Source organism: Stegastes partitus, unplaced genomic scaffold (genome assembly GCF_000690725.1).
Source record: "Stegastes partitus isolate 25-593 unplaced genomic scaffold, Stegastes_partitus-1.0.2 Scaffold3688, whole genome shotgun sequence".
Taxonomy (NCBI): domain Eukaryota; kingdom Metazoa; phylum Chordata; class Actinopteri; family Pomacentridae; genus Stegastes; species Stegastes partitus.
The window spans coordinates 23,939-43,668 of record NW_007581419.1 but is presented as its reverse complement, the minus strand read 5'-3'; the positions used below and the strand labels follow the sequence as shown (position 1 = coordinate 43,668).

Sequence of the window (19,730 nt, the reverse complement as noted above, 5' to 3'; positions counted from 1 at the left end):
AAACACAAGAGGCAAACATGGCTTTAGTTTTCCTGTGGAAAATGAAGAATCCCTACTTTGTTGCATTAACAGTCACACTCGCAGTTCTGACCCTTTCCTCTATCTCTTTGTAGAAATCAGACCCAGTGGTGTCCTACAGAGAGACGGTGTCAGAAGAGTCAGACCAGATGTGTCTGTCCAAGTCCCCCAACAAGCACAATCGTCTCTTCATGAAGGCTCGTCCGTTCCAAGATGGCCTGGCTGAAGATATCGAGAAGGGGGACGTCACCTCTCGGCAGGAGATCAAGACTCGTGCACGTTACCTTGCCGACAAGTATGAGTGGGAGGTGACAGAAGCCAGGAAGATCTGGTGCTTCGGTCCAGATGGAACCGGGCCCAATCTGCTGGTAGACGTAACAAAGGGAGTTCAGTACCTCAATGAGATCAAAGACAGCGTCGTGGCTGGTTTCCAGTGGGCCACTAAGGAGGTGGGTGACTAATTAATTCTTACTCGTGTTACTTTTTAAATGAGTGTCTCTGTATAATCAGACGAGTTTGTGATATAGTGTGCAGCTACTTTAAAGCGTGTGTTTTTATCTCATCCTGCAGGGTGCACTCTGTGAGGAAAACATGCGCGCAATTCGCTACGACATCCACGATGTGACGCTGCACGCAGACGCCATCCACCGCGGTGGAGGACAGATTATTCCCACAGCTCGCAGGGTCCTGTACGCCTGCCAGCTCACCGCTCAGCCCCGACTAATGGAGCCGGTTTATCTTGTGGAGATACAGGTCAGTGTAGGGAGGAACCTGTTTCAGCACTGATGTGGGCAGCTGACTTGGCTCAGTACACTGTGGAGCTAACCTTCAGTGTGAGAAAGACATCACTGTCCATCTGTGCCTTTTGTCCGTGCAGTGTCCAGAGCAGGTGGTCGGCGGGATCTATGGCGTGTTGAACAGGAAACGAGGTCACGTGTTTGAAGAATCCCAAGTGATGGGCACTCCCATGTTCGTGGTGAAAGCCTACCTGCCAGTCAACGAATCCTTTGGTGAGTCTTTGTACCACCGTGTCCTTTGTGGTGGGACTGAAGTGTTCACTCAAATTTAATGCTAATCAATGTGGATATGTTTTCAGAGAAGAAGTTTTCAAAGTGGGCCTTCCCTGTTTCAGGGGAAGCTCAGTGAACAGAAGTGAACAAAATCCTACATTATTTAGTGCATTTGTTGTCATCACATAGGATAAGCCAACGTTAAATAGACAGTTCAGAGTTACAGTAGTTTTGGAGAATCTTGCTGTTTTTCTCACTTTCCTAAATTATGAAACTAACAAATGCCTTAGGACAGACCTTTCTTGTGTGTTTTTTGTGGTCTGAAGTTATGTCAAATGGCATTATTAGTAGGATCTCATAGGCACCCATGAATTGAGCAAAACTGAATGAATAAACTGGAGGTAAGAGGCTACCTTTTTCCAAACGTTGTCTGAAGGGATGTCCAAAGTCTCAGACTTTGAAAGACCCCTTATTTACAAGATTTCCATAAATTCATCAGTTTGGTCTTGGTTAGTAATTTTGTTGGAGAAATCGTATGAGAAGGCAGCATAATTCAGAAAGCTTTAGGTGAGAGAGAGAGACGACTACAAAGGTCTAAAGATTGAATCAGATTTTTGAAGTGTGTGTGAAGATACATACTGTATCCATTATATAACATTTTCCGGTGGGCAGTAAACATGTTCGTACATACTGAAATGTATTCATCAGATTTATTCTTCACTTCTCAGCAATAGGCAGCAAGCCATAATTTGAAGAGTTGCTGAGCAGTTCCATTTCATCTGAATTTGCATTGACAGCAAAGTCACATTCTTAGTAGACAAAAGGTATATACGGACCTAAAACAAGGCTTTTTATCTGTATTCGTTTCCTACAGGGTTCACAGCTGACCTGCGCAGTAACACTGGAGGCCAGGCCTTCCCTCAGTGTGTATTCGATCACTGGCAGATTCTCCAGGGAGACCCCAGTGACGCTACCAGCAAACCCTTCCAAGTTGTCGGTGAAATTAGGAAACGCAAAGGTCTGAAAGAGGGCATACCCGCCCTCGACAACTACTTGGACAAACTTTAAACACTGACCCTGGATTATTATTAAAATACCAAATCAATCTCTAAACCCTACCCCGTGGGCACTTTAAAATCTTTGCACAGGCTTAAAGATACATCGCACAAATTGTTTTGACTTGGAGTCCGGAGCAGAAACAAAAAGCTTAAGCTTTCGTCGTAGGCTAGTGGAAGCAGCAATGCTTTTTTCATTTCACAGCTACAGTACACCAAGTGCCTAGGGAGAGGGTTTTGGGGAACAATTGGATCGAAGCAGTTGTATTGGTGGGCCTGTACAGTGCACTGTGGTACTGCTGCAATAATGCATATATAAATGGATCATGCCCAGATAAAACCATGGAAATCACAATAAAGATACAGAAGTCAAACTCACTGGATTGGACCTTTGTTCAGTGGATGTAATAATGAATAAAAACATTCAACTCGTGATGAAACTGTGACTCGTAAAATTCTTATTTCTTGCTGCTGTACGGTGACTTACATTCAGCCAGCAGCTGGTTAGCTCAGTGAAGTTGTTCTTACTGTAATCCCTCCATGTGTGAAAAAACTATCCATGGCTCTGTGTAGTGGCATCAAAATCCAACTACCTGCATCTCTAAAACTCATTGATTAACACAGTACAGTCTGTTTAAATTACTACCTTATATTCCAGGAAGCTGCTACACAGAAATAAAAATGATCCCCAAAAATGTGTGATTTTAAAAAGTTACAACAACAAAAAGAAAGCATGCATAATCAGCTTTGGACATAAATAGATCTGCAGAAAGACTTGTTTTCCAAAGAATGTCTGCCACTTAATATCTTGCACTAATAAGGAAATTCTAACAACTTGTTAATTTTGAAAATGTTCACCTTTATTTAACAGTTTACACTGGAGACAGGGAATGTTGGGAAAAAGAGAGCTGAGCAATGACATGCAGTAAGAGATGGGAACTGGACCAGAAAGCTTGAAGGCATTTGCACCCATGGGTTCTGTGCTCTGACCATTATTGAGTCACTCTCTTGCCTTCATTTTGTTGTATCATCTAAAGTTTTACTATTTTATTGGCATTCTTTTTATAACTTTTTGTTCCTTGTTCACCACGTTGTACAGTATCTTGTTCTCTGTATTGTACTTAAATACATTCAATAAACAGGGAAAAAAATGGTTTAAAACATAACCCCTAAAATAGTTCGCTTTGGAGGTGCTGGTAGGTGGTTTATACGAAGCTAGCCAGCTGCTGGATTAGTACACGTCTTACATTCTGGAACAGATGTAAGAGTGGTACTAATTGGCTTGCTACGAAAATGTAGAATTGTCCTTGTGGGTTAGGATTTATTTGGCTCTTTTCCGAAAAAACAAGCACCACAATACTTTTGTCTTCACTCTTTAATCGATACTTATTTCAAGTTACATATATAATGTTAATAAATGCCACTTTAATATACAACCCTTTAACGTCCGCACCAAGAGGGAAAGCTCTTCCGCCCACACTTTTTAAAACAAAGCTTAAAAGAAACGTATCTGAAGAGTTAGTGTGCATCCATAGAACAACCAAATAAACATATGCAAGGCCAAGAAGTGCAAGGTATCTTGGGTATAGGCAACTACCAAGCAAGGACACAAGATATCACAGATTGTACTGTATGTAGAAACCCGAAAAACTGCTTACCATAATCATACTGTTAAAGATTAATATGAAGTTTGTTTCAAATTCGCCAAGATTTCGTAAAGCCTATGAGGTCTGTCAGTCTATGGAAGTTACAGCTAACGTGGAGTTGAGTGAAATTCTAGTCTGTACTAAACGCTGATGAGGATCTTGTCTTGGCAAATCTGATAAACTGTACATTCATACAGTTGCGACTCTCCTTTGCACTAATGCTGTGGAGTACAGGAAGGGGAATCGTACAGCTTAAGTAGAATTCAGTGTCAAGCCTTATGCCGTCAATCCGCAGCAGTGACATCGATACTGTGAATAATCTGAGAGGCTCCTCCCTCCCTCTTTCCCTTGTGGAGTCGCATACAGTCATGTCTGTTTCAGAGGCTGGCATCACTACAACACAAAGGGATGAAAGGAAGCCGCTGAGAGAGAGAGAGGCAGCATCTCGTGTGACGAGCTACGCCCCGTGTAGTGACCTACATCTCCTCCCAGCTATTTGTCTTCCCATGTGGCCAACAGAAGTGCACTATATGGAGGGAACAGTATGAAGTCTGACAGATTAGTCCCCAGTACGGCTGCTGAGGTGTGGCCCTGCGCTGGTGTCAGGTTGTCACATTTGATGGAAGATCGCTGCGATGTCTGAGGTGACTATGTGTAGAAGATGACCTCAGGAATCTGTCCGTCCTCTACGGAAGTGCCGTTGTTGTTGCCCGCTGCGTAGCAGAAGGTGAAACAGGTCTTTGTGCCAGTGGATGATGACTCATGTGTTACCTTTCGCATTCCCTTAGTCCCATAATGAGAGTCTGGACCCTGCAGGACAGACAGACGGGTAAACACACGCTGCATAGCGGCAATTTGGATAACATAAAATGATTTAACAAATATGTAATTTTACTTGCACTTCAGCACAGTGATCAACAGTGCAGTGCTAAAGTTTTACAATACAATACCACCTTACTGCTATCTTACACCGAAATCATTCTGATTCCTTTAGGCCAACATTGTCAAAGATGTAAATGCACAACTAACATAATTCCCAAGTGACCCTTTACCCAATCATGCTCATACATAATTAAATGAAGATTTTTATGTTGCAAGATTCTCATTTGGGAGCACACTGACATGGGTTAAGCAGCAGAATAGACTGACGGAGAAAAAGGAGTTCTTAAGCCTAATACATGTCTCTTGTATGAATTACTTCCATGTCACAGACCTTAAGCGTGGCACAGGCAGTGTAGTTGACGTTGGGAAGAATCTCCACTGGTTCCTTGAACATGACTCTGAAGGTGTTTGCTGACCCATCACAGCTGAAGCCTGTGTCGTTCTGCCCCAGCACTGTGTTGCTGTCTGTGTGGATTATCTGGAACACACATACAAAACATCCAAAATACAATCATAAAGTACATCACAACCAAACCTAATGAGAACAGGTTTACACTGACACATGCTCGGGACTGTACCTGTATGTTAACTTGGTAATCTGTGGGTCCGTGTATAGAACCGTAGAGTCCAAATCCAACCACAAATATCCTTCTGTTTACTGAAAACCTGCGAATATAATAAAAGGGAAGATTCAAATTAAAGAGGGGAAAGGTTACCTGTATGTAGAGTGGGATGTCATTTTAATGGATGCTCTGGAATTTTCTAATCACCAAATACACTTTTTTGTTTGTTTGTTTGGTTAGTTTCACATCATTACAGAAAAAGAACAGGTGTAACTAACGCTGTTAACAATGGCTTAATCTTAGTAAGCATCTATTAGCAATTTAAGTGCCAGCACATGCTAAGTTTTTACAGTTTTGTCAGCCAAGACTTGAGGCTCTTCTTATTTCTCTATCTTTTGTGCTGCCTTAACTCTTCTTTCCTCTTCATCCTTAATTCCTAAAATACGTCTTTAGGATAGAGGAGGGCCATGCAGAAGCTGTGTGAAGATGCAGAGGATGCATATGCATATCCTTGCTGTATAATTTACAAAAATCTGACACGACACACAGCTGAAATACCCTAACCGTGGTGGCAAAAGGATTCGACAAATGTAGGTGTTCCTTTTGCAGGCTGCTCATAAGTTGTCACTATCAAATGAGCGAACAAACACTCTGCCTTTCACTGTTAGCGTGGCTCTGTCTGTATCACGGTTGTCACACAAACATTTATGGTGCTTCATGTGAGGGCTCTATACTTAGACACATGCATGTGTGTTTATGTTTCTAGCTTCATAGGGCATTAACACTATCTTTTTTAAAAAAAAATCTTTTCTTGGCTGATTACACTGAAAACTAATATAAGTAAATAGTTATATTCATATAATTTCAGTCACATGCTTGTTAATTAAAAATGTATTCTATAGATAAAATTCTCATTCCAACATTAAACAGTAAAAGTAGACTTTGTTTCATTTTAATACACTGTAAATATTTTACTTGAGTGAGATCACACACCTTATTTTAGCCTAATAATAACTGATTAAATAAATACAGTAAATTTTAATTCTAATTTTGGCCAAAGACAAAGACAGCAGTGGATGGTTTCAAAGGCTCTGTGCGTAAGTAAAATCTAATCAAATTAAATAACACAATAATAATAACAATATTAAGAATGAAAACACAGCAACGGGGGATTTAGGAAATCCTTAGATTTATTGGGTTTTCATGTATATTTCTGGAGGGTCAAGACCTCAGCTCTATCTTCATCATGCAGCACTTTCTAACTTTGTTTTCGAATGGTGCTTTACAAATTAATCATCAACTCACCGTATGCGGTCACTTGTCCCGCTGTAGCCCCAGCGGCTCTCCACCTGGCCGAAACGTGTGATGCTGCACTCCTTCCCGCGGAGGCAGCAGCGAGGGCGGTCGATGAAATCTACACGAGGCTTTGGGTTGACGGTGAAGTGGAGGAAGAGACTCACCACCTCTCTGTCGGTCAGAATACTGGACTGGGCTGGACCTGAGGGGACAATGACACAACCCGACGGCACACATCAAAGTCTGAATCACAGAATGTGTGTTTGTCAGTAGAGAAATGGCAGCAGTGACAGTTTTCTGCTTTCTTGTTCTTCACCTGCAGCGAACTCCTCAATGGTCATGAGAGGGAAGCGGATGAGTGTGAGAGCTTTTCCCAGGACTTTACGTTTGTTCTCAGGTGTGGGCTGCAGCTGCTGCCTGTGAGCCTCGGCTTCAGCCCAACGCACCGCAGCTCCAAACAAACGCACCTCCCTCACGCCAAGAGTGTCCCTCTCCAACACTGCCACCAGTGTATCTAATAGAGGGAGAGATGAAAAATCAACCATCAGTCAGGCTGTTATTTTTAAAACCATTTGTTGGGTTTCTCTCTATAATATGATATTGTCATCATGCAAGGTCATGCAAAGTGTCCTCAGATGACTTGTGTAGTGGACTGGTGCTACAGAAATACAACATGGGGCGATAATGTCAGCATTCATAGTAAGACATTACCCAAATCTATATCCGTGAAGCCTTCAGCGGCGAGAGCGTCTCCAGTGTTCTTATCAATGTTTTCTAAACAGAGGCTGGCAAGCTGCGGCTCATCAAACAACCGGGCCTGAAATGAAAAAGACAGCATCACTTAAGAACATTTTTCAGCACATCGGCGAGCACTTTAAAGAACAACAATTCGGTACACAATGTCTTGGTGCTTAAGCTTAGCAGGTATGTAACTTCTGTTAAATTGAACATTGTGTTTTTAGCTCTCAAAGTAAGATACAGTAAAAACACAAAGAGAAAACTCTGCTATCATGTTGACAATATTTAAACAATACCCAGCTAAATTTGAAGGTTAAAAATTTTAACTCTGTTGCAAATCCTTCACAGTTTCGGCCTGCAATGACTTTCCACTTCTAAAGCAGCAAAAGCAGAACTACAAGACTATTTGTTGTTTGATCCGTTAAGAGATCGCAGTTTTTCAGATAATGGACATGTGTAGTATGTTCTCCACTGCAATGAAGGACATCTGTCAATCAAATGAAGCCATAAACAAAGAGGTGTCACAGCTGAGGAACGCTGACCTGTGTGAGCAGCATGAAAGCGTTGTCTGCTCTGAGGTTCTTCTTGAGGAACTCCACACAGTGAGCCTCCAGGGCTGGAACTGCATACTTCTTGGCTGTATAGAGTGTGGTCATCACAGTCTCAGGTCCGATTTGGACTTCATCAGAGTAGAGAAACCTGCAGAAAGCGGGCAGATCATACAAATATTGCAATTTTATTATTGTAGGGAGTAGAGAAGCTTATATACTTGTTGTGCTAATTATTCCCAGTTACTCAAATATGTCACATGTAAATAACACACCCACTTTGAGAGCATGCAACTCAAAATGCTAGGTGACAGGCTCAGCTTCTTACTTTAGCAAAGCCAGAAAGGCAGCTGGTTCCACATCAGGAAGCTCGATCTCCGTGGATGTGGTCGCCATCCCTCCGTTGAACATGGCATCAAACACAGCGCTCCCCACAGCCAGAACAAACCTGACAGTGTCAACACACAGCAAGACGGGATCAACTCTTTTGCAGATGCAAAGTTATCGAGGGTTTTGGGCGCTCGTGCTGCAGTTAGTCCTCTTACCTGTGCGCCGGTATCCTCTGGACCCCCATTCCTTTGCCCACCAGAAAATGAACGTCGCTGAGCACCTCGTTGTTGAAGAGGAAAGCGAACCTTTCCTTGACGGTGCTCTTCGTCGCCTGCCAGTTGTACACTGGCTCCCGGTACACCAGCACGGACGCAGCTGCCGGAGTGGCTGTCGGCGCTGCCGTTGGGGGAGCGTTAGAAGCTGCGGTGGTTGCCATGTTGGACGCCGGGGTGGCCATGGCTCCGGCTGCCGCAGCACCTGCCGCAGCGGGCTGCTGCAGGGAGTTCTGCGCAGTCGGCGGAGCTCCGGTCGAAACACCGTTGCTGTCTGCCCCGCCAGGCCCCAGCTGCGGGTTGGGACGCCTCGCCGCTCCCTGTGCTCCTCCGGCAGCACCGACCGCTCCGCCGTTGGATGCCGGCATGGAGAAAACGCTGTTGCTGGGCTGGCTGTTTCCCAAAGGACCCGGACCGGAGAAACTAAGGCAAGGAGGCCTGCCGCTGTTGTCTCCAGCAGCCATCTTGAACCTGGCGTAGGCGTAAACAACGCACTTCATCGCCTTGTGTATTTCTAGTAGTCTATGCTGTCCCAGCCGCGGTCTGCTGCCCCCTCGCGATAGTTACTGGTACTACAGGTGGCCTCCGTCTGCACAGGTGTTCCATGTTACTCGGCTTTTTACTTTATTACAACATTAGACAGCAACTTCAGTGGTAAAAGCTGTCATCAACAAAGTTTCTTTGGCATTTGTATTGTGATCACTTACAGAACACATAGGGGTCCAGTGATGGAGGAAGTAGGCTATTTAAATCATTTACTTAAAATACTGAAAAATACACTAATGTAAAAAAGACTCCATTACAAGTACAGTTCCTGCATGAAAAATCCTACATACACAAGAATTAGCAGCACAGTGTAGTTGGATTAAACTAAAACTAATTTTGTTCCTTTGACTGATTATATATGATTATTAATAGCGAAGAATGAGTGTGTCAGCAGCATCTTAGTGTTGCTTGATGGAAAGACTTTATATGCAGAGTCATGTACAAGAACCCCAGATAAATTGGAATGCTCGTCATATGATTAAGAAGAGAGGAAAAGAAGAAAAATCTAAGATTACATGATGCACAAATCTGTTTTCCGTTTCTGGACTTCTTTTTTTAATCTTTTTGGTAAGATGTTGGAACGTTTGGATTTTTTATTTATTTATTTATTTCTAATAAAACCATGCGAAAAGTATAGAGAAAGAAAATCACGTCACTATTTGGTGAAACTGTGAACAGCTTATAGAAATCTGAAATGTGACCCAGACTCAACACTGATTTTCATAAGAAGCTAAAACTGTTTAAGGTTTATTCTTTAAAAGTGTGTTTTATTTTAAGAGCTTGTTATATTGCTCATTGTATAAAATCTTCATCTTAAAAATAACTGAAGTTGTTAGATAAATTTGGTGGAGTAGAAAGTATAATATTTTCTTCTGGAATCTAGTGGGCTGAAGGTATAAAGCAGCATAAAATGGAAATAGTCAAGGTAAATTAGATTAGATTAGATTAGATTAGATTAGATTAGATTAGATTAGATTAGACAGAACTTTATTGTGCAACTTTAGGTGCAAGTACAAAAAAATTGCACATAAATATAGTGGTGTTGTTTGAGGTCCATATCCATCCAATTACAGGCCATGAAAACTCTCCTCTAAATTTTAGCAATCATAACACACAACTGGTCAGTTCACATCTAAAGCTGCGACTTTGTAACTGTAAACGGACAATGTTAATGCCTCACCCACCATGCAACAAATAATTATCGAGTATTACAGTCCTTCTCATTAGCATATTGACTATAAATGATTTCTAGATGGAGGCGTGCGTAGTTTTGCATCTGCAGTGCATTCTCTCCTGCTGACTAAACAAAATGGAAATAAAATGAAGCAGGTCTGAATGAAACAAGCCTGTATTTTAAACGTGCAGTGCATCACAGTAAACCTGCAAAATGTCACAGACCATTTGGGTAAACAACCAATCTACCATTTGTGCAAAACAAAACGTATTTCCTTATGCATATGGTATCCCATCCTGTAAATATTTGGATGAAGGTATGAGAATATATGGAGGAAATTGCAATATTTACAATGGAGTATAACTACTAACCACACAGAAAGAATTCTGGTGTGTGTAAACAAGTCAACATATATGAAGAGTTAAGTTAGACTTTACTCTGAGCTCCAAATAGGTAGAGACATAAAGGTGAAGTTTAAGGAAATAGGATATCTTTATCATATAAATCCACTTCTTTTCTTTCCTTAAACCAAAATCTGAATTGTAAAGACATAACACATCTAATATCTGTTTCAAATGGGTCTTTTTTTTGTTGCTGAATTTGAATGACACATGTATTTTGCAGCTCTTATAGGTGCTAAATGACTGTTCTGAGCAGCACTGTGTATCTCGTCTCTTTGTGTGACTCAGCTGAGTCTTCTTTGTTTTTGAGTCGTTGCCATATTTCCACTTGCTCCATCTCCGCTTCTTGTCATCCTCTGACAGACTCAGCAGTCATGGGATGTGTGCATGATAGCTCCCATTCCTCAGCGGGGCTCAGTTTCTTTCTCCATCTTAAGTGTGATATCCTCTTTGTCAGTTTGGCAAAACAGACACCAAGACATGCTCATATATTTCCTGCAGTGCCCACATACTGACTCATAGTCGCTGTACTATTGTGGGGCATGTTTATCCTGAATCTGTCAATGAGCATCAGCCAACATAAGAGATAATTGCTATATTTGCGCCTGCTGTCCAGAAGGATCTGCTGCATTAAAACAGTGCTATTTTCCTACTTGTATTATTTGATCAAAGGATTCTGAGAGGTTGCAGTGTGAAAACCAGACAAAGCAAGTACAATTTAGTTTGATTTCTTGTCTGTCTAATCTCTGTAATCATTTCAGAACTCAGATGCATTACCAAGTACTGACCCCCATTATACTTTGCAGTGCAGGTTTTTTAGGTCATTTGATAAAAAAAACTAAAAAAAACTTTATTTGACCAATGTACATAAAACATAATTCTATTCTGTGTGAAGCTTCAGAGTAATAACCAGTTGGCTCAGCCAGTTAGAGCGCAACACTAATGCTGAGGTTGTGGGTTTGATCCCTGTTTGGGCCACAATCGCTATGTCATGCCTCCTCGCATCAATTTGAGTGTTTGTTTTTTTTTGTTTTGCTTTTTTGCCTGCTTTCCTTATTTTCACAGCATCAGACATGTCGTTGTGTATCACCCTGGGTGTCCAGACAGAGCTTAGTGCAACAGTTCTGCTTGTGCCACATATGGTATTTCATTGATTCACATTTTAGAATTCGGATGTATGTTTAGATGTTGATATTAACAATTCGGTCATGTCCCTTAAACCTGCAATGCAAAACTTTTGTCTCCCCCTTCTGGCGGAGAGAATCTCTGAACACTGAGTTTCTGTTTTAGCTGGAGCATTAAGCTGGAGCATTAAACTTTCCTTTGATGCCTCCTTTACTCTCCCCCCCATAAGCTCTGCAATCTTTCTAGTTGCTGTGGCCTACTCTGACTCCACCACTGTCTTACTACCTATGTCACATTTAGCAAACTATAAAATGCATCACTAGCAGTGTGCCGGTGCCAGAGTGTTCATTCATAAGTGTTTAAACTATCCGGGATATTATGAAATACACATAGATTTCCCTAGCCAGGCTTAGTCAACAACTTAAATATATTCATGTATATGTAAGAATCCTACTTTCTTACTTCACATGTACTACGCAGTATTTGCTCATTTCTATGCATATATGAAATATGATGCAGATTTGTTGGGTTTTCACGAGTGCCTGAAATGAGGAGGGGTGGCCCTCAATCAAGATTTTGCAAAGGGCCCCTGAAAAGCTAGAAACAGCTATATAGATTAAACTATTACTCCTCTGCTAAACAAGCCAGCGTCTGCTTCTCTGGAGCTGAATGTTTCTGTACTATGCCGGAGTGTGTCCACTTTTTCAGCTGTGATAACTGCAAGAAATGCAGCGAATAGAGCCCTATTTAAGTCTACCCTTATATGTTTGTTCTTGGCTTGCATGACAACTCAGGAACAAATGCATGTATTTTAAATGTTCAGAGGGGTGTATTCACTGCTTCCCTATGAAATACACACCTAACATAAAACCCATATAAAGGGAAGAGCTACAGAATCACAATTTAAGTTTACCGTTACTTCGCAGCTAGAAGGTCGCCGGTTTGCGTGAGGACACCCGGGATCTTTCTGTGTGGAGTTTGCATGTTCTCTCTGTGTAGTGTGGGTTCTCCGTGGGTGATTCTAAATTGTCTGTAGGTGTGAATGTGAGTGTGCTTGGTTGTCTGTCTCTAAGTGTAGCCCTGTGATAGACTGGTGACCTGTCCAGGGTGTCACCTGGGATAGACTCCAGCCCCCCTTGACCCTAGTGAGGATTAAGCGGTGTATAGATAATGGATGGATGGATATTGCAATTATTTGGATTGATATTGCAGTATGAGGTGTGATTTTAGTGCAAACAGTCATTTTTTGGGTTTCTTTTCTACAAAAGCTAGGTATTCTAGTAACCCAATTAACATGTGTAGCCTAACTTCCAAAAACAAGTCTAAATATTATATAACTAAAAATATTTCCAAATTCTTTGCCTTCGTGGAATTTATTCCTAAGAGACGAGATGCTCATTCTGAAGTGTGCTCTGTATCACATTTGCTCAGCCTACTGGTCCTCTAGCACAATGGTTCTCAACAGGGGGCCACAGAGAGCTGCCAGGGGGGCCTCGAGATGGCTGTGAATGTTATTAAGAAAAATACCAAAAATATTCTAATGGTGAAATAATGAGAGAAACTATCTAACTAAACAAATAGTCAATCTGTAGTGCTTCATTTGTATAAAGTAACGGCCGAGCCCAACAATAACAAATAAATACATTGTGTAGCATGGCTGTAGGCACTGTTGAGGTCCTCGTAAAATGCTATCTTAAAACACTGGACAATTTCAGATGTTTAAGACTGGTCGTTAAATACCTTTGATTGCAGATGAAAAAGCAAATTCCCCAGACATAATGGAGTTTGAATGTTCAACATAACATAATTTTGTTATTTATTGTTGAGTCCAAACAATATTTTGTTTAGAGTGTAGGTGGACGGTAAATATTGATTCACAGTAAGGAAAATTAAGCCAATTCAATTTAGTTACTACAACTTAAATTTCGGCTTAAAATCAACGAGCACAGAAATTTGAGTTGAAGTTACTCACAATGTTAAGTTGATGCAATTACCAACATTGTTATGTGGACACAACTCATCAAAAAATAATGCTCGCAACTTTAAAGGTTTAGCAAAATCTTTATTTTGCACATTTAGCTAAGTGGTGTAAAACGGGTCATTTGATGCATTTTACAGAGTTCATATTGATTCATTGTGCAAACTGGAAAACTGTGAGTTTAGCATTGGCTTGTTTGGGGTAGCAAACTTTCCTAAAATGCTGGGAAGCAATGAATGAAGTTCCTGGTCGCCATGTTGTTCATTGAGCACAGTACACCGGGCAGTAATAATAATAATTCAGCTCCCTCCCGTGCCTCGGTTCACCCCACTGGGAGGCGCGACCCCNCTACTCGTCAAGCAGCCGTGACGTCAGGGCGGCGCGCGGCGCGGGGGAGCTTTTCCTCGCGCGGAGGATGCTGCTGCTGAAACAAGATGGCTGAGCGCGCAGGAGGAGCAGCGGAGGAGAGCTGAGGCAATGCAGAGGAGGAGGCACCGGGGGGGGGCGAGGAATCCACTCCCGAGTGCATCTCGTCAGGCCGAAAACAAGCAACAGCCCCGCAGAGAAACCCACCGAGCGCTCGCTTGACATGCCGCTGGCCCGTTTCCGCCGCCGTTTAGGGCTCGACGGTGTGAGTTTTTCGTAGCCGAGACGCCAACGGACGGACCAAACAAATCACGGAGCTCTCAGTAGAGGACAGCCGGGGACGCTCACGCCGCTATCAGAGATGTCCCTGCTGTGTGTGGGAGGTAAGAGAGGGAAATTACAGGAGAGACGTGAAAACCGTGTGTGTGTGTTTTTGTGTGTGTTATAATTCGGGGTTTCACTTGCTGGTAACTGCAGCACTTGTGTGACAGAAGCCTGCGGGCTATCAGCTCCGTGGAAAAGTGTGTGTGTGTAGCCGGAGCAGCGCAGGGTTTGTGCTGAATAGTCATTAAATCATCCAGCAGCTCCGCTCGGCTTCACTGACACAACAACACTTTAACATTTTGGGGGGATACCACCGGGACTACTTTTTTTTTTTCTTTCAATTTGCAGTTTGACCTCAAGCGAAACGTGTCTTTAATTGGCACCGAACACTGTGAGGTATTAAGTCGTGACTGTCAGCAAAAGCAAACACTAACAGGCTGTTTCTATAAATGTCTAAATGGAGATGGAGAACCGCTGTTTCCACTCCTGGATGATACTGTTGCGGTTAGTGTGTGTGTGTGTGTGTGTGTGTGTGTGTGTGTGTGTCATCCACTCTGTTCATTCATGCGTGGGTAGTCTGAGGAGGAGGAGGACGAGGAAAAGCCCCTGCTGGTGCTGATGCTGCCGCACCGCTCTGCCGCTGCCGCTGCCGCTCCACCACTGCCGCACCGCTCCGCCGCCTCCTCCTCGCTGCCGCGCTGCCGCTCTGCCGCTCCGCTGTACCGTGATGAGGGAATACTGGCAGCCTGCTGGAGATGCGCGTCACTTCTCCGCGTTTTTTCCCTGAAGCGATGCGTCACCTCCTCCTCCTTCTCCTCCCAGCAGACTCCCAGAAAGCACCTGATGCTGACACTGTTGCCTCTCGGTGCCATGAATAAGCATCATCCGACGTGATTGCTCATATCCAGGGCGCGGTAAACGAGGGGGGACACGACCCAGGCTTAGAGACGATTTTAAGGCTTTTGTAGCACAGATAGGGGCTGAATCAGCAAAACTGGGGAGAAAAAAAGCACCGAGACTGTTTTGTGTGAAGTCAAACCAGGACAAGCAGGAATAGCTGCATTCACTAGTTGTTCACTTGACAGATTGCAATCGAGTATTTATTGGAAAGTGCCAGTCAGGAACCTTATTATGACAGCAACTGATTCTTACTGTAATTATTAACGAGTCTGCACATTAATTGTTTGTCTAGAAAATGGTGAAAGACTTCAATTAGAGCTGAGGCTGTTTTTTTTTTTTGTTTTTTACTAGTGCATGAGTCATTCCAAAGAAAATTAATATGCAGCTATTTATTAATTTGTTGCTTAAAGAGAAACTTGGAGGCAGATTTTCTTTTTTGTTCTGCTACATTCATACTTTACATTTCTCGGAAATGATCAGTTAAAAAGTAAATGTTATATGTTTTATGAGACACAAAGGCAGGCATTCAGCTGACAAAGTAGGTGTTTAGCAGTTACAGGCCGGTGATGCTTACTAGATTTTTGAAAGTCTATATGTGTACGAAAATGTTAACACATCCGTCTGCTTCCTGCTGTTCCTTCTTGAGGATTTGCTGCAGGATGAGTGGTGGGACAACACGAGACATTTAAAGACATCGCCTTGAGTTTTAGGATAATATGATGAGGATTTAAAAAAAAAAAAACATATTCTGACAATAGCATTTAGATCGAACACTTAATAGAGCATTTTCATAATAGACTTGTCACAGTAGTGAGAGTACAGGTGGAATTAATGATGGCACAGTTCCATTAAGTGGAACCAGCATGCAAAGGAGTAGGCGTGTAATACAGCCATCATTAATACACCAGTGCTTTCCCGGCTGTGACAAGTAAAGATGTCTGCGGTGGTAAAAAATTTATCACGATGGCTTAAAGCTTTTGGTGACGTCTTCCGATTGATTCAGTCACATATGCCAAAAATGCCTCACATGGAGTCGATGATACCGCAGAGTATTTTTGCTTGAATAATGACTTTTATATCAGTTATGTAATCCAATCTCTAAAACTAATGAAGGACGAGTCCGCATAGGATGTTTGTAGATGGAGTAATGCAACGTGAGGGCGACGAGGAAGTTAAGGGGCTTTTAAAGTCACCTTTTTACACGTCAAATCTATTATGGATGCTGCCCCATCCCACCCTGAACCACCAGGTCCACCCACTGCCTGTCCCTGCTGTGAGTCAGTCCCAGGTGTCATTAGGACCCCGAGCGTTATTCATTCATAAACGCTGGCTGCGGCTGTCTGTGCTGTAGACTACGAGACTTGGCAGAGAGCCCTCTTTCTGTTCCGGTTACATCATTCATGCTTACCTGACTGGAGCTATTTCTGGCCTCCACAGTACTTTGTGCCTCTTGAACGGGCAGCATTTCTTTGGCGCATCTGCAGACAAAGCAGAATTCAGACACAGATACAGATTAGCTGTGAAAAACTTGGCTTCTTTTCTCGAAGATATCCAGCACACTTTGAAATCCAGTTTTCTCTCTGTCTCGATTTGGGCACTAAATCAACGAGTGTAATGTCTCTGTCAGCAGTTGCAAGGACTACTGCAGATCTCCATGTACATGTGATCCTTCAGAGTGAGGCGCTGTCTGTCTGAATCATGTCATCCCTCATTTTGTCATTGGATGGCTGAACTCTGCTCGCCCACTCCCTGTTTTATATTCCCTGACAGTTCAAGTTGAAGGGTTTGCTTGATTCCCTGTCGAGTCTCTGTTTTCTTGGCAATCGGCTTAGTTCCCATAAGTCAGACCCTGCTGTGTCAGAGGTACTTCCTGAATGAAGTTTCTGCTCAAAAAATAAATAAATAAAACACGGGGCTGCACAAAATTTACAGCCGGGTCCTTCAGATTGTGCTCCGTATCCTCTGATTATAGAAAGCCAAACACGTTTCGATTTTTTATATCCTTGTTAATCAGATGGTGATAGATGGATATGGCTTTGACCTCATTTCCTGGATCCAGGCTCCTCACCCATAACCTACATTTCAGCCCAGTGATTCACTGTTACGGCCCTTTACACGCTTATTTATGTGTTATAGCCACATACAGTACATGTACAGTGCGTGGATGTTGGGGGTTGTCTTGTCTGCTCAGATGCACACAATTGTGATAAAATGTTGTTTGTAGTGTTTCGGGTATTTGTCATCATAACTCACCCTGTCAGAGAGATTTATGATTGTGTGCTATCATTAAGCTTCAGCTTTCTGCCACTGAAAATCCAATTCCTTTTTTTTATTGATTCTCCCCATGTACTGTTATATTTCCAGGGCTGTGCTAGTGTTGACGTTAAAGAAGCTAGCTCTGATGTGGTCTGTCTTAACGATGTAAAGGACTGCTGAAACCATAGCTTGACTTTTTTTGTCTTCTTGACCTAGTACTGAATTATTACATTAAATGTTCTGTTTTGCAAAACTAAAGTGGACATCATAAGATTGAGCATCAGAGCAGAATATGTACCTTTTTGTAAAGATGCAAACATACAACATTTTGGTATTTACATGTGTGCTTTAGTGTGGTGCACGTGTCGAGCTGTCGTTAAGGTTGCCGGGGTATAAATGGAAGCAGAGATTAATATTTTTATTACTGCTGCAGGTGTATGTGAGTGAGCCACCGCATTTGAGTATGTGTGTGTGTGTGTGTCTCTGCCTGCTGATGTAACAGCTTGGCACTTAAAGCTGCAGATTTAGCCTGAGCGTGTGTGTATTGTGCATGAAAGAAATATCAAGTACGTGAGAAACAGAAACAAAAAGTGCCTTGCTGACTCAGGGCAATTTAGATTTTCATTTTGTGGTGGTTACTATGGTGACTGGTTTTGGTGTGGACAGCCTGTGGGGAATGTTATGAGAGAAGTCATCACATTTGTGAAGAGGTGAGAAATGTTTGGTTATGCAACGTGGTGAGCCTAGTGTTTGCATTTTATTAATGCAAATGTGTGTGTGATGTGTACACACCTTCAGTGTAGTGTGTGTGGGTTGTGGAGCATTAAAAATGTATGTGTGAGTTACGTCAAAGCTGGTGAAAAGGTGCTGCAAAGAGAGAGCCTGGGCCTTCACTGTACACTCAAAATCCACTATAAAACAGAGTGTGCTTGAGAAAGGTGGGAATTTTCTCTTTGTATGCCTGTACAATAAAGACATTACCAAATGTCTCTACCATTTTTTATTTCTTGCGTTGAATGTGTAAGATCATAAATACTGAATAATTAAATTAACATTTTTATACATGTTTTTTAATCACATCCACTACTACAAGTGGATTTCCTGTCTATAGATAATAGATAGATAGATACAACTTTATTGATCCCCTTGGTAGAACCTCAGGGAAATTGTTGAAATAATAAGAAATGTTATTTAAAAAAAAAAGTAGAACCTCAGGGAAATTGTTGAATAATAAGAAATAAGAAATGTTTTTTTTTAAAAAAAACATACATATATATATATATATAGTCTGTGCAATGTAGAATTACTGTACGTACATCTAGGAATGGTGTAATTGCTGTTTCTGCATCCCACACTGGTGAAGCACAGTGCGACATCCACGTTTCTTATGTGCTGTGTGCTTCTGTGTTTTGCAGTCACTGTCAGTCCCAAGATGTCTGGACTTTATGGCACATAAGGAAGAGCACTTAGTCCAAATCTGCATAATTGAAGTTTTGCTTTCCTGAGTCAACACTCATGTACTATATGAATATGTGCTCTACAGCCTCTGCCACTTTGTGGGGATTGGAAATTATGTCTATTTAATTAAATTCTCCCATTATGTATTGTTTACAGTAATTTCCTGTAGTTTCATGCATTCATCTGTTTTATTAAATTGCACTCACTGTTGTTTTAATGTATCACAAACATCCTCTTGTTGTCCATTTTCTGTGTAAAAGCCAAAAGAGTGCACGCGTGAGCGTGAAAACAGATGGCGTTCCTGTGTGTTACAATGTCCCTCTCTGTGTTTCCACAGTGAAGAAAGCCAAGCTGGATGGACCCCAAGGTAAGACCTGGGATCCTGGAAAAAAGAGGAGGCACAGAGTGAGAGACTTACTGTTATGTGGCATAAATCTTTAAGCAGGACACGTTGCATACTGCAGCCATGAATGGAAATGGAGGGATAGGAAGGCAGTTACTGTGAAGAAATGTAGCATCTATGTTTCACAGGGACTACAGTATAGTTTTGTAATGCAGAAGTTTTTCAATGTAATGCATCTCGGTTGTCATCCTTTTCTCCTTAACAGAGAAGTTCAACACATATGTGACTCTAAAGGTGCAAAATGTGAAGAGCACAACCATCGCTGTCAGGGGCAACTTGCCCAGCTGGGAGCAAGACTTCATGTTGTGAGTCCTTCATCATCTTCTGACAAAGCTCTCTCTTCTCCTTCAGCACTTCCCCTCTCCTTCCTCTGCATTCTCCTTTCATCCTGCCATCACATTCTCCACTTCAGCTGCTTGAGTGCTTTTGTGTTTTTTTTTT

General features: G+C 42.2%; 3 protein-coding genes across 3 annotated transcripts in view; 2 read left to right on the top strand and 1 right to left on the bottom strand.

The window, feature by feature from the left end:
- The first annotated feature begins 97 nt into the window (after window positions 1-97).
- On the top strand, window positions 98-2,523 carry LOC103376165 (elongation factor 2-like). Its single transcript, XM_008306534.1, has 4 exons — window positions 98-467; window positions 589-771; window positions 896-1,028; window positions 1,903-2,523. The coding sequence occupies exons 1-4, from the start codon at window positions 168-170 to the stop codon at window positions 2,094-2,096; spliced, it is 810 nt and encodes a 269-aa protein (XP_008304756.1). The 5' UTR covers window positions 98-167; the 3' UTR covers window positions 2,097-2,523.
- A 407-nt stretch (window positions 2,524-2,930) lies between these two features.
- On the bottom strand, window positions 2,931-8,858 carry LOC103376164 (BTB/POZ domain-containing protein 2-like). The gene is made up of 9 exons (XM_008306533.1): window positions 8,302-8,858; window positions 8,085-8,204; window positions 7,751-7,907; window positions 7,182-7,287; window positions 6,787-6,984; window positions 6,480-6,672; window positions 5,190-5,277; window positions 4,943-5,089; window positions 2,931-4,539 (listed from the first exon to the last, which is right to left on the bottom strand). Exons 1-9 carry the CDS (start codon window positions 8,856-8,858, stop codon window positions 4,378-4,380), a joined length of 1,728 nt encoding a protein of 575 aa, XP_008304755.1. The 3' UTR covers window positions 2,931-4,377.
- Window positions 8,859-14,298: 5,440 nt separating this feature from the next.
- Window positions 14,299-19,730, top strand: part of LOC103376166 (protein unc-13 homolog A-like) — a gene marked incomplete at its 3' end in the record, with an annotated part of 28,961 nt that continues 23,529 nt past the window's right edge. The window contains exons 1-3 of the mRNA XM_008306535.1: window positions 14,299-14,331; window positions 19,224-19,253; window positions 19,495-19,594. Coding sequence (XP_008304757.1) covers window positions 14,310-14,331; window positions 19,224-19,253; window positions 19,495-19,594 — 152 coding nt within the window. The remainder of the gene's footprint in view (window positions 14,332-19,223; window positions 19,254-19,494; window positions 19,595-19,730) is intronic.